Below are 14,627 nucleotides of genomic sequence, written 5' to 3'. Positions count from 1 at the left end.
CCCAACCCGTGTCCGTCGCCGGATTAGAGTTACGAGGCATTACAGATCAAAACCCAACTCAAAATTTTTTATTATTATAAATTATACTAACTCAACCACGAAATTTCATTCCATATATATATAAACACATAACCAATTAAAATCAAACATGCATCATTAATCAAATTACATATACTAACCATGTCTCAAAATTTCAACCATATCATTATCATTTATCTAATCAAAATTTAATATCATTCAAATTCTTAGAACATTTCCAAACATATATGATTATATATCATAATTCAAGCATATATCCAAACATTTATTTGTACACATATTTCATTTCAAGTTACTAACTATACTACATATTACAACATAGGTAGTCTACCTTGTTTGGACAACTATTATACATCAATTTGGACATCATTTATATACCAAACTAGACAACATTTTCACACCAAAATTTGGACAGCATATATACAACAATTGGACTGCATTTATACATCAAAATTTGACAGCATATACATATATAATTGGACTGCATTTATACATCAAAATTTGACAGCATATATACAAAATTGGACTGCATTTATACATCAAAATTTGACAGCATATACATATATAATTGGACTGTATTTATACATCAAAATTTGACAGCATAAAAATTTGACAGCATATATGTTGACACCATTTTTTTGATAAAAACGGGGTCGACTTGGATTTTGAAAATGAAAACGAAAAAAACGGGAGTCGCCACCGATCCTTTTTGATAAGGTGAGATCGGGTCATCTTGAAAAGTGGTTGTTTTTAATAAACGATTTGATTTTATTAAAACAACGGTTTTGGTCCACGAAATTCAGAAAAAATATGTTCGGGAGTCGGTTACGCATGAGGAAGGATTAGCACCCTCGATACGCCCAAAATTGGTACCTAGTTGATTACTTAATGTCTTAGTGTCGAAAACTGAAAACTTTAAAGAGATTTAAAATACGATCCTAAAAAACTCGAATGACATGGATTAAAATTCAAGAGGATATTTGGCTATTTGGTTAAACGAGAAATCGAAACCCAGCACATTAGGGCACGTTCCTTGAATTACCAAACGCAAAATATTGCCTTATTTTGAAATTTTTGAAAGAATATTTGGCTATTTGGTCGAACGAAAAAAATCGAAACCCAGCACATTAGGGCACGTTTTCTCGAATTTCCAAACGCAAAATATTGCCTTTAAAAAATATTATCTCGAGAAAACAACATGCCATATCCAATGCGTTAGGACACAACGTATCGAATTCCCGATAATGAATTTTTATTTTTATTTTTGAAAGAGTAATCTCGATTATTTTAGATTCAACGAAGAAAATCGGAACCCAATACGTTAGGGCTCGATTCTCTCGAAGATCCCAAATACCGAGTATTACTTATATTTTTAATATTTCTTTTTTTTGAAATCTAAATAAAAATCGATGTAATGGAGTAACAATTGTAATAATGTAAATATAAATAGCATGAGCAAAAATAATGAAAAGATAAATAAATAAAAAAATCGCATATACACAATATCAAGTAGATAAATAAATAAAACCGAAGCATTTAAAGGATATGATAATGATAATAATGGACATGTGAATAAATATAATAATGAACATCAAGTAGAACAATATTAATAACAAAGAAAATGGATAAAATTATAAAATATAAAAATAAGTATATGTACATATAAGAAAAATATATATATGTGAATTATAATAAAATAAAATAAAATAAATATAAATATAAGTATACATATTTTAATACGTAAAATATATATATGAGTATGTATATTAAAATATAAGTATATATACTTACGAAATATAAAAATGTATACGTACACACATAAATATATATGTAAAGTATGGAAACAATGTATATATATGTACATAAATTAGAATGCGAATATACATATAGGTATATATATATAAATGAAAAATGTAAGAATATACATATAATGATTTAAAATATGCATGCTTAAGATATACATATGTATATAACGAGATTTTTGGAACAGTAAAGAAATATGTAACCGAATAAATAATAATAATAATAATGTCAACTTTATTAATTTTAATAATAAGATAACCGAAATAATAAAAAAGGGCTAAATTGGATTAAAAATGAAAAATATGGGGCGGATTCGAAAAATAATTTAAAAAAGGACTATATTGAGTGCGGAAATAAAATGGAGGGACCAAAATAGTAAATATCTCACCCTCCAAAACACACCACTACGCGTGGGACTAAAATGAAACATAATTAAAACTATGCGGGCTAAATTGAAATAAAAGAAAAGAAAAAAAAAGGGCCCAATCACAACATGTTGCAAAATCGAAAGGACCGCGCACGCAAATATCCCAACAGTTGAAAACACGCGGACCCTCCGGGTCGAATCGGGTCGGGTTGTGGGTTAGAGGAAAACGACGTCGTTTTGGATGTTCTGGGGCTAGGCCAAAACGGCGGCGTTTCATGCCCCTATAAATTTAAAAAAGATTAAAAAAAATTCATTTCTTCTCTTCTTAAAAAAAAAACTTCAAAATTCTCTCTCAACCTCCCCCCTTCTCCAGATGCCGGCCAGAGATCCGGCCAAGAGCCATCGCACCGGCCGCCGGTCGCCAGCTCCGGCGCCGCAGTGCACGGCGACGGGGAGACCAAAAGTCTCCCCCTTTTTCTCCGATGACTCTCCTCGGCCTCCTGAACGCTCCGGCGGCGACCAAAAAGGTAAAAAAATCTTCTTCTTTTTTGTTTTTGTTTCGAAATAAGAAAATAAAATCAACGGAAAAGAAAAAAACAACCACCTTTTTTATTTCTTTTTTTTCTTCAAATCTTGTAGAGAAAAATATCAAAGTCCCCCCTTTTTACAATGCTTTCAGTCGATTTTTATATCGAAAATATAAAAAACCAAGAGCTCCCCCCTATGTTTTCAGTTAGAATGGCTTTTTATATCAAGCCATTTTACAATTTTTTCTCCTTTTCTTTGCTTGTTGTTGCTGCTTTCTTTATTTGTTTGCAGGTGAGCAGTTCGGCGGTGGCAGAGAGTAGGTGGCCACTTGCACTGATGAAGTGACGGCGGCGACGCTAGCGCAAGCTAGGGATGGCGGCAGTACTAGGGTTTCGGAAAAGCTGAAACCCTAGTTTGACAAATTTGTTTTGGGCTGTTGGGTATTTGGGCTTGGTTTAATTTGTTAGGTCTTGGGTTTGGATTGTAATTTGGTTTTATGTTTGGGTAGTGGGCAAAATTGGGTGTACAATATACATATATAATTGGACTGCATTTATACATCAAAATTTGACAGCATATGTACAAAATTGGACAGCACATATTCGATTTTTTTATATAAATAAATTAATCCATTATATATATACTAAGCCATAAATCCTAATCAATACACATTTGAATATATATACATTCGTTTACTCTATCAATAAGCCAAACGTAATTAATCACCAACATTTACAAGCATACTTCAATTTATAAATCATCTCCTATATTCACTTAACTACTAAATCCAACCAAATCATATATATTTCATATATAATACAAAACCTAGACACTTAACTAAACATTACTTATCTTAATGAATATAACAAACTTACTTACTTCAACCACATAATTACCGAAACACTTGAATGAAATCACCATGCACATATATATATACATTACCATATAAATACTAACCATAAAATACTATTCCATGATTAAAGTATGCTTAAACCATAATTCAGCCCAAAACCGAACACAAACAAGAAAATTAAGCAATTTTCGCATGGCTTAATATTACATAATCTAAATTCAAGCATTTCAGCTACACTATACATGCCATAAGATCGAATTCAAAATTTACAAAATACCAAGAGGAGTCGATAGTGTGATAATCTTCTCTGACGATCCCCGAGCTCGTAACCAACTTCCAAAATCTATAAAACGAAGAATAACATACACACAGTAAGCTATTTAAGCTTAATAAGTCATAAGCAAAAATATAATTATCAACAATTACATATTAACATTTTATTACCAAGGTCGAATATGCATAATATCAAATTCAAATTATCATTTACTACCAATTCACATTTGAACCTCATATACATATTCCTTATGGCCTAACATAATCAATCATATACATATTTATATATCCAAGTAGGTTATCACATAGTTCATAATCAAAATAAGAACTTTTATCAATTCAAATAATCGTCTTACCTTATTTCCATGTAAACAAATAACTAACACATACCTAAATCTGTAATTTAGCTTCACATTCAGTTTTTATTTCACATTGTCCGTTGAACCATTCGGAATTAAAAAGGACACGCGGATAGTCGGAAAACTCGTACAATACCAACGTCCCAGACGTGGTCTTACATGTAATAACATATCGATGCCACTATACCAGGGTCTTACACGTAAACACAAGTCGATGCCAACGTCCCAGACGTGGTCTTACACGATAACACATATCGGAAATCCTATGTCATGACATATGTATCCTATCTATTCCTAGGATTCGTACGGGACTTTCAGACAACATATCTCGATCGATTCGAGCTCAAAATATCGCTCCTTTGCTCAATATACATTCGGCCGTACACAATTATATTCACAAAAATTTCATTCATCATTTAACATATATATAATATCAAATTTAACGACATTTATGTGCTTATAGACTTACCTCGGATATCGTCGACAGTTAAATCAGCTACTCAACCACTTTTGTCTTTCCCCGATCCAAATTCAATTTCTCTAATTCTTGATCTAAATATATTCAAATTAAGCTTATTTAAACACCATTCTATTCAATTTAGCCTAAAAACACATGAATGGGAAATTACAATTTTGCCCCTAATATTTTACACTCTTTACAAATTAGTCCAATTTATACAAAAACACAAAATATCCCAAATTAATTACACTATAGTTTAGCTGAATATCCCTTAGTCTCATATAGGTCCTTTTATGTCATTTATTTCACATTTTAGTCCTTCAAAAATTTATTTTCACAATTTAGCCCTAATTACTCAAATTCACCAAAAATTCAAAAACAAAACATGTTAATCTAACACATATATTTCATATTTCATCAACTAACATCATAAAACTCAAACATTCATCAATGACACATTTCAAAATCATCATCAATTCACAAAATTAAGACATGGGTTTTGAAGTATTCGAAGCAACGATCTCAAAAACGTAAAAATTATCAAAAACCGAAACAAAACTAACCTTGAATCAAGCTTGTAAATTGGCCGAACCTAGCTTATGTTTTTTTTTCTTTTTCTTTTCTTTAGTTTCGGTCATAAGAAGATGAAGAATAATGAATTATATTTTGATATAATTTAACATATATTACATATTACTAGTTTACTTATTTAACCTTTGTTTATAAATTTGTATACCTTATAATACAAGGTCATTCTTGACCATTACCACCCACTCACTTAATAGTGGACTAATAACCTATTAAGAACTCCATATTAAAAAGACATTAGCAATTTAACACTTTACACACAAACTAGCCTTTTTATCTTTTTACGCAATTAAGCCCTTTTTCTTTAATCGATCACTCAAACGACAAAATTAAAACACGAAAATTCCACACAATCAAATTCTCACATAATAAACACACAAAATAATATTAAAATATTTTTTTCGACTCAGACTTGTGGTCCTGAAACCACTATGTCTGATTAGGGTCGAAATCGGGCTGCTACAGTTGGGATAACTTGAGGTGCAATATGGTTTGGTTTTATACGAGGATTTGATTAGGTGTTGTGTTGCAGATGCAATGAGTGAGGTATCTATATTTGGACTTGCTTCTATTGTTTGATATCTATAGATGGTTGTTGTAAACGGTTATGCAGTTAGCCCTTTGTTTAAATGTGTAAGTTGATAATAATGATTGGCTTCTTTCTTAGAAACATGACTGCTTCATGGTTGATTCTTCACTTGGTATCTTTTAATGGACTCATATTTCTGCATAATAGGGTAATCTGGAAAGATGACCTTATGTGGGAAAGCTAATTCTTAAACCTCGATGTTATTTACTTTTTTCTTATACTTGTTTGAGCCCTTCTAAAATTTGATGATGATGACTAGTTAATTGTGAACTTTACAAGTACGATCAATTGCTAGAATGTGAAACAGAATGTTCTCCAAAACTTATAGAGATGTAAATCCACTATTGAGATGTAAACTCTCGGAATTTACAAAACAATTATGTTCCAAACTTCCAGAGGCCACTATTGAGAAAGCATGTAGCTGGGCGGATGTCTGCTGCAAGGAGAAGAGTTTTGATGATAGTCAGTCGTCACTTGGAGAGATGTCAAGTTATGTTGAAGGTCCAGCTTCTCTGAATGATGCCCTAAGCAAGGGGCTCAGTCCTAGTTCTGATTGGTCTGCCAAGGTTGCTGCTTTTACTTATCTCCGGTCATTGTTGCAACAAGGCCCAAAAGGTATTCAGGAAGTGGTTCAAAACTTCGAGAAGGTAAGGAAACTGTTTTTCCAGCACTTGGATTATCTCCACCATAAAGTTGCACAGGTTGCCCTCTCAACCCTTGTTGATATTATTCCATCATACCGAAAGCCTATTGAGAGTTACATGGAAAGGATCTTTTCCCATGTTTTCTCACGGTTAATTGATCCAAAGTAGTTGGTTAGGCAGCCTTTAATATTCATATACTAATAAATAAATCCAATTAATAACAGAGAGAGAAAATTCGGTTCTAGATTACGCATTGCTTCAATATTTCTCAACAATAAACACTTTCCTGGGAATCCAATACCTTTACATGTAATTATTTTTTTGTCTCAATCTACAAATTAGTTCACTTAACATTGAAGGTATATCCAAAATTGTTAACCCTTCGCTCACTATATAAACTTAAATATGTAACCTCTTGTTTTCACATTGATTCAGTTTTCAAGTTGTTTGCTAACATTAAGTGAGCAACAACATTGCCTCTTTAAGGCATAGGCATAGATACTCTTTGTTTTTTCTCCATTGGTGAACAATTTGAGTAAATCGATTTTTAATTTCTTGTAGTTTAGGTAATTAAGTTTGGTGTTGTCTTACATTGGGTTTGGTGTTATCTTACATTGGGTTTTTGCTCTTGTTACTCAATAACTTGTTTTAATCTCAGGAAATCAGTGGCACCAACTTTAGCTTTAGGCGATCAAGCATCGGACAAGGATAACTGGGACAATGGATGACTAGCACACAAGTTACAACTACTTACGGAAATTGTTCTTAGGAACAGGGTCTTCCTCATTCTTATGGGGTTAAAGCTCAAGGTGTTGACAACAACAAGGATGCAATCGGCCTCGTTGCCTCTGGTGCCAAATTCGGTCTCATGATATGATTCTTCTTGTCTTAAATAGCTTTGAGGTAACCTTACATATAAAAGACAAGTGTTTCATGTTTTGTGTAGAATCAACATGTGTGATCATTTGGTTTTTTTTATTATTGATGGACAGGCAACAAGGCTGATTCATGAAATAGGGGTGCGTTGTTAGATGCTGGGGGTCACAGCTTGCTCGGAAGAAAGTTGAAGGTAGGCATTTTTGGCGGCTAGTGTTGATGTGTTCATTGAGAAACCTTTGGATCCTAAGCATATGGTTCCCATCTTGAAAGAACTCGATGAGTGGTGAGTGAAGATCCATTTTGGAACGCAAAAATAAGGACTTTCCTATTGTTGTAGTAGTTGGCTACCAACTTTGAAACATCTTCTTCGTTGTTTTTCATGTTATTAGCTTTGGACAATAATAATGTTTTTTAGTAGGCTATAGCCTATTTGTCAGGTATGATCCTATGGTAATGCACCGGTAATGGCATGAATAAGATTGTTCTATTTTATTAAAGTCTTTCATTTTATCCCAAATATCTCTCCATTTAGCCCAAGTAAATGTTTATATATATATATATTAAGATTCAACTCAGATTTTTTCTGTTTTAAGCATGGAATGCCATGAAATGAAAGTCTAGCATTGAATTTTTTATATTAAATTTATCCAACCCGATAAAAATTGTTACAAATTTTAAAAAAAATATTTTGGAAGGTTATTCCAGAACATAAAAGTAAGAGAATATATATTAATCACTTTGTTACGTCTTGCTAGGATCCTGCAAGCAATCACAGCCCAAACAACTCCTCGCGGTAGCTCTCATCAACTAACTATTTGCCTAATAAATGGGTTCACTCATTAGTTGTCTTACAAAATTAGGTTGAACCATTTAAGATGCAAGTGAGATCACTTAAAGTTATCATAACATCAACCTACCTAGCATGGAAGCATTTAGTTATTGGCTTCTGACCTTTGACCCATTAATATCGAATCACCGTATGACACTTCAAAACAAGAGATGATTTGTATATACGGTTAGTAGCTCAAGAAGAGGTGGAACACAACCTTCTTCCCTCACCAGACTCAGATTCCCATTTCTCCCTCTTTATATCTCCAATCACCATATACACGACCCTAGGAGTGAATCAACCATCTTCACCACTTTCTCATCTTTATATCAACATATATTAAAGTCATGAAAAATAAAATAGAGTTATTATATTATTTAATATGCTACCTTTTATAATTTATTTATAAAAATAATAATTAAATTATTATAACCATATTAAATGAGCAATATTTAATTAATGTTAGTAGAAGAAGATTAGAGATTAAGAGATATTGTTCTATTCAGAGTTAAGGAAATCTGAGTTTGTCCGTCTGTATTTGATACTGTGAGCACTACAGAATATCTAAAATTAGAGACTTCTTTAGTTCTTTTATAGTTCCAACTTTTTGTTGCTTCTCTTTTTGGTAGTATTTTTTAAATCTTTAATTTACATTAGGTTTTGTTTGTCCTAATCTATCTTTATTTTAAAATCAATTATTAAAATATCAATTATACAAAGAGATATAAAAATGTGTAAATTTAAAATAGTTTTATATCGGTGTAAGTGGATCTCTCCCTTAATGAGAAATTTAATTTTTAAAGTCAATTTGACATTTATTATTATTATTAGCTAAATTTAACCATTAACTTTTTAAAGGAATAATTTGATCGTCAATCTTTCCAAAATAGTCAATTTGTATTTTTTTTTACAAAAAATAAAGATTAAAACATTAAATTTTTAAACACGACAACCCCCATAGCAATTTACATGTACTTCATGCTAACTTTTTTGAATTTTTATGATTTTTTTTTATTTTTTAAAAAATAGTGTCATGTTAACATGAAGTACATGTAGTTTGACACGCTAATATTGTTAAAATATTATTTTTTTAGTCAACATTTTTGTTAAAAAAAAAGTAATTTGATTGTTTTTGAAAGATTAATAGCTAAATTTAGCTCAAAAAAGGAATAAATGCCCAATTAACAAAAATTGTAAACATTAAAGGATTAATGTAGCTTTAAATATGCCAAAGGTCCCTGTACAATTTTGAAATGTAAAATTTAATCCCTATACTTTAGTTTTGAGATATTGAGCCCTTGTACTTTTTTTTATTTAAAAATCTTAGTTTCTCCGTCTAATTTTGCCGTTAAAGTTAATGGTGTCGAATGTAAAATAACTTTTTAAGCCCTTAATATTTACAAATTTTTTCAATTTGGTCATTAAGTAAAAAAAAAGTAATTTTTTTCATATTTTAAATAAAAACATAAAAAATTATAATTTTTTTACAAATTAAAACATTATGAAAAAAAATAAAAACTCCTTAAAATTCAAAAAATAAAAAATAAAATGATTTTAAAAATATAAAAAAATCCAAAGATTCATTGTTATCTAAACTGGACCAGACCAGCCAATCGGATTGGGAACCGATTGGGGTATTGGTCCGACGCGAGGTAAAAAACCGATTGGCCCATTAACCAATACGAACTGATTGAACCAAAATAAAAAATCGGTTGATCCGACAGTTGAATTGATTTCGAACTAGTCTGACTAATTGGTTCCCAGAACGTCTAGTTCAAAGCAAATAAATTATTAAAAAATCAAAAATAAAAATTATAAAAATCTACCCAGCCGTTAGTTCAACTGGTTTTATAATTTCGTTCAACCAATTTGTATCAGTTCATGGGTTAAGCGGTTTTTTTTCCTCTCATCAGATCGATATATCAGTTGGTTCTTGATCCAATCAGTCTAGTCTGAATTAGATAACATTGAATTTTAGATTTTTTTTATATTTAAAAAAAATTATTTTTTGGTTTTGAATTTTGGTGAGTCTTTATTTTTATTTTTTAAATATGTTTTTTCCCTAAAATAAGAATTTTTATTTTTTTTTTCTTTTTAAAAGATGGATGTACTCTTCAAGGTATGAACCAAATTGACAAAAATAATTGTAAATATTGAGAGCTAAAAAAGTTTAAAAATTTTAAAGATGGAGAAGAGAAAATCTAGTTCTAGATTACGCAGTACTTTTACATATTTCAACAATAAACACTTTCCTTTTACATCTAATTGTTTTTTTCTCTCAATCTGCAAATTAGTTTGCTGAACATGAAAGGTAAATCCAAAATTACTAACCCTTCACTCACTATATAAACTTGAATATGCAGCCTCTTGTTTTCACATCAATTCAGTTTTGAAGTTGTTTAAACAACAACATTGCCTCTTTAAGGCATAGGCATAGACACCTCTTTTTTTCTCCATTGGTGAACAATTTGAGCAAAGCAGTTTTTAGTTTATTGTAGTTTAAGTAATTAAGTTTGGTCTTGTTTTACATTGGTTTTTTGCTCTTGTTATTCAATAACATTTTTTAATATCAGGAAATCAATGGCAACGACTTTACCTTCAAGCGATCAAGCACCGGGCCAGGATAACTGGGCCAGGATAACCGGGCCAGGATAATGTATTGGTAATGCCATGAATAAGATTGTCCTCTTTTATTAAAGCCTTTCATTTTACTCCAAATCTCTCTCCATTTACCCCATGTTTTTGTTTACTTATATATTATACATAACTGTAAATAAATCTTCATTCAACTCAGATTTTTTTCTGTTTTAAGCTTGAAATGTCATCAAATGAAAGGTCAAGTATTGAATTTCCTATATTAGTTGATTCAATCCGATAAAACTTGTTAATAATTTTAAAAAAGAATTTTCAAAAGATTATTCTAAAATATAAAAGTGAAAAAAAAAAAGACTTTCTTCTCTTTTTTTGTATGAGATCTTTTAGTATCTCATAATCACATTGTTACGCCTTGTTAGAATCCTCCGAGCAATCACAGCCTAGGTAACTTCTCACAATGGCTCTTCTCAACTGACTACTTGCCAAAGAGATAGTCCACTCATTGGTTGTATTATAGAATTAGGTTGGACCATCTAAGATTCAAGCGGGATCACGAGTCATCATAGCACCAACCTACCACGCTTGGAAGTGTTTGGTTACTGATTTTTTATTTTTGACTCACTAATATCAAATTGCCACATGGCACCTCAAAACAAAATATGCTTTGTATATAAGGTTAGCAACTCGAGAAGTGGAGGATACAACCTTCTTCTCTCACCAAACTCGGATTCCCTCTTATCTCTATCTTTATATCTCCAATCACCATACACACGACTCTATCCTAAATAGGGTGAATTTACCATGTTAACCACCTTCTCATTCTTTTGTGAACATAAATTAAATTTTGATATTAAATGGAAGCCAACACTATCCCAAGTATACTACAAGTAATAACACAATATAACTTCTAAAATTTTAGATTATGGTTAAATCCCCAAAAAAATATTACAGATTTTAAATGAATTTCTACCTTATGATTTCCTAAACATTTTTGTTTTGAATGAATGATTTCATAAACGAAAACAAGTATACTTAAATTCCTTTATCTTGATTTTTTTTTCTTATTCTTCTCTATTATTTAATTGTGATTATTTTTAAAACAAAAACTTACTTATTTCGACAAAAGATTGATAAGATTAAGTAATTCAGTTCAATATAAAATGTCCCAAGTGTACTGTATGTTGCTGTAGCGATTTATTGCTTTTTCTTTTTCATCTAGGATTGTATTATTTGTGATTCAAAATAACTGAGAGCTTATAATAGTCTTTAATGGGAAGTGAAGAAGCTAAAGATCAATTGAAAGGGGTTGATTGGAAAGCAATTGGTAGTGAGTTGCAGAAGGACCCCACTGCCAGTAATAAACCTGTTATAAAGAAACGACTTCCTAAGAAGATTAGACAAATTCCGGACTGTTATTTCCTTCCTCGAATGCCCACGCCTTCCACTATTGCCTTCTATGGAGCCTACGTTGCGGGTGGAATCGGTGCTGGGATGCTGCTGGAAGTCTGGATAAACAACAAGATTAAAGGTGTCAGATCAAGGATGAGGCTTGCTAGTCTGACAAGGAATACTGCGCAGCAACAAAGGTATATGACTCACTACAAAAATTCTAAATTTCCTAATATCCTTTTTCATTGTTAATAAGCAAATTGCTTTGTTTAATTGTTTGTGGCAGAATTGGTATTGCCTTTCAAAGACAGAAGCAGAGAGTGAGGCTTTTGAGTTTGCAAAAAAGTCTGGGCTTGATGTTGTTACTGTTTGTCCTACTGTCATATTGGGGCCACTTCTGCAGTGAACCATCAATGCTAGTAGTAAGGTTCTCTTTAAACTTTGAAAAGCTGGTCTCAAGTCCTACTTATCCTTCTGCACTAGTACTCCAACCTGAGAGCTAGGTGCTTGGCTTTGTGCAACGGGTTTGCATGAGCTCAATGTCAATGATACTTCTTGTGGTTTTAGGTTCAAGCAATTCATAACCTCGAAATTTCTTCTACTGAAATTATTTGATATTCTAGATTGGTACTCTGCTACTTCTTCAGGCATAGATTCATTAAGCCCTTGTGGCCTTGCAATTTATAAAATAGTATCTTTGAGCTTAATTGACTTGGCTTATCAGATTTTAATCTTAAACTTGTGGTAGTGGATTGGAGTCCATTGTTGCTAGAGCCAGGATATTATTCTACTTTTCTTGTCTTCCAACCATGGTCTTTCAGTAGAAGTTACGAGGAAAATATGGTTTAAAGTGAAAGACATGATAGCTTTTCTTGTGGCATTCTTTTCTGTTATGAATCTGTTTGGTTTACACCATTGCAATGCGTTGATGTGCAGAGGGATACAACTCTCTGGAAAACAAAATTCGAAAGATAGTTGATGTGCGCGATGTAGATGGGGCACTGCTTCTGGTGTATGAGAAGCAAGAGGCTGAAGGAAGGTACATATGCACAGCTCACACGATCAAGGCACGTGATCTTGTTGATAAGTTGAGAAGTATGTTTCCTCAATACAATTATCCTAAAAGGTACGTCTCTTGCTGCAGCGGAATATGTAGCATCTTCTAGTCTAACCCTTTGGAATTTGTATGTTACTTCATCATCATTATTTTACATGGCTTGGGATTTTTCATGTATGATTTTCTTCTTTGTGATCCTCAATCACTTGTGCAATGGTAGCTTTAATGAGGGAGGGGAGGAAGATACGATTAGTTCAGAGAAATTAAAAAGGCAGGGGTGGAGTTATCGGCCATTGGAAGAAACTCTTGTGGATTAATATATAAAACAGCCTTTTGGTTGTGATTTTAATTTCTGTTCACTATGTGCTCTAGTTTCCTCCTGGTCGCATGAAAGTCCCTACTTGTTGTGTTCAACAGTTTCAAAACAATAATGTCATACAACTTGCATTTCTTTCATGCTAAACATAGCGACTATCTAAATAAACAGAGAGATGTTTACATGTTTATGAATAGAACTATTTTTATTTTTGAAAGGTAGAAGAAAACAGTAGAAGTTGGGTTGGGTAATGTTTTGTGAATGAACAAAAACCATAAAATCTTCACATTCTACCAATTGTGGTTTAGACCAGTGTGCAGCTTTTGGTTTGATATCGTATTCTTGGAATTGAATTGGTGTTTTGCTTACTGAAATGAAGGAACCAGGGATATTGAAACACTTATAATACTAATTTATCAAAATTTCATGCCTCATCATCTAAATTGTCTATCCCTATTGTTTGATATGCAAATAACCTATATATTACATCGCAAGAACCAAGGATCTTTACACTCAGAAAGTTCAAAACTATTTTCCAGACAATTTTTTTTCATATAATATTCTTGGGTTAAAATGCAAATTCATAACCGTCCTATTGGTGAGTATTGAAATTTGCCACTTTATTTTGTTTTGATTAATATTTATCATTATATTTTAAGAATATGATTAACTTTGCCACATAATTATTATATGATTGAATTCAGCTCCTAATCTTGATTTTTAATAAAATTTTACCAATTAATATTGATTTTGATGATTTGAAAATAAAATTTAACAAGAAAATATTATTTCAAATATTTTATTTTCATAGTTAACAATAAATTAATAAAATATTAAAAGATAATACATCAACATAGAATTTTTATTTAATAAAAGAAAGACTTTAAAAATTAAAAATAAAAAAAGATTAAGTTTACTTTTTTGTAAATATGTTTTTTATTAATTGTTGATACTATATTAATTTATTATTTTTAATTATTAAATTATAATATTTTTATTACAGTCGTCTTCAAAATATTTTAAATTAAAATTGAATAGTAAAATTCAATCAAAAATCAA

General features: G+C 31.3%; 1 protein-coding gene across 3 annotated transcripts; it reads left to right on the top strand.

The window, feature by feature from the left end:
• The first annotated feature begins 11,992 nt into the window (after positions 1-11,992).
• On the top strand, positions 11,993-13,601 carry LOC107903107 (uncharacterized). Of its 3 annotated transcripts, XR_005914137.1 has the most exons (4): positions 12,027-12,392; positions 12,482-12,622; positions 13,132-13,321; positions 13,473-13,601. XR_005914137.1 is itself a non-coding variant. In XM_041094547.1 (3 exons), exons 1-3 carry the CDS (start codon positions 12,076-12,078, stop codon positions 13,172-13,174), a joined length of 501 nt encoding a protein of 166 aa, XP_040950481.1. In that variant the 5' UTR covers positions 11,993-12,075; the 3' UTR covers positions 13,175-13,601. The 3 variants fall into 3 exon arrangements, 2 of the variants coding, with proteins under 2 accessions (XP_040950481.1, XP_040950482.1); XM_041094547.1 differs by having other exon boundaries at positions 11,993-12,392; positions 13,132-13,601; XM_041094548.1 differs by having other exon boundaries at positions 12,028-12,392; positions 12,482-12,617; positions 13,132-13,601.
• The last annotated feature ends 1,026 nt before the right edge of the window (positions 13,602-14,627 follow it).

This window comes from Gossypium hirsutum, chromosome D05, assembly GCF_007990345.1.
Source record: "Gossypium hirsutum isolate 1008001.06 chromosome D05, Gossypium_hirsutum_v2.1, whole genome shotgun sequence".
Classification (NCBI taxonomy): Eukaryota; Viridiplantae; Streptophyta; class Magnoliopsida; order Malvales; family Malvaceae; genus Gossypium; species Gossypium hirsutum.
Note: the sequence above shows the minus strand (reverse complement) of the source record. Positions and strands in the feature narration are given on the sequence as shown.

Excerpts from the sequence above, each read along its gene's own strand:
- LOC107903107 (XM_041094547.1), top strand. The coding sequence starts at position 12,076 with ATGGGAAGTGAAGAAGCTAAAGATCAATTGAAAGGGGTTGATTGGAAA. Across the intron at positions 12,393-12,481 it reads AATACTGCGCAGCAACAAAG|AATTGGTATTGCCTTTCAAA; the intron begins GTATATGACTCA and ends TGTTTGTGGCAG. Across the intron at positions 12,623-13,131 it reads CCATCAATGCTAGTAGTAAG|AGGGATACAACTCTCTGGAA; the intron begins GTTCTCTTTAAA and ends GTTGATGTGCAG.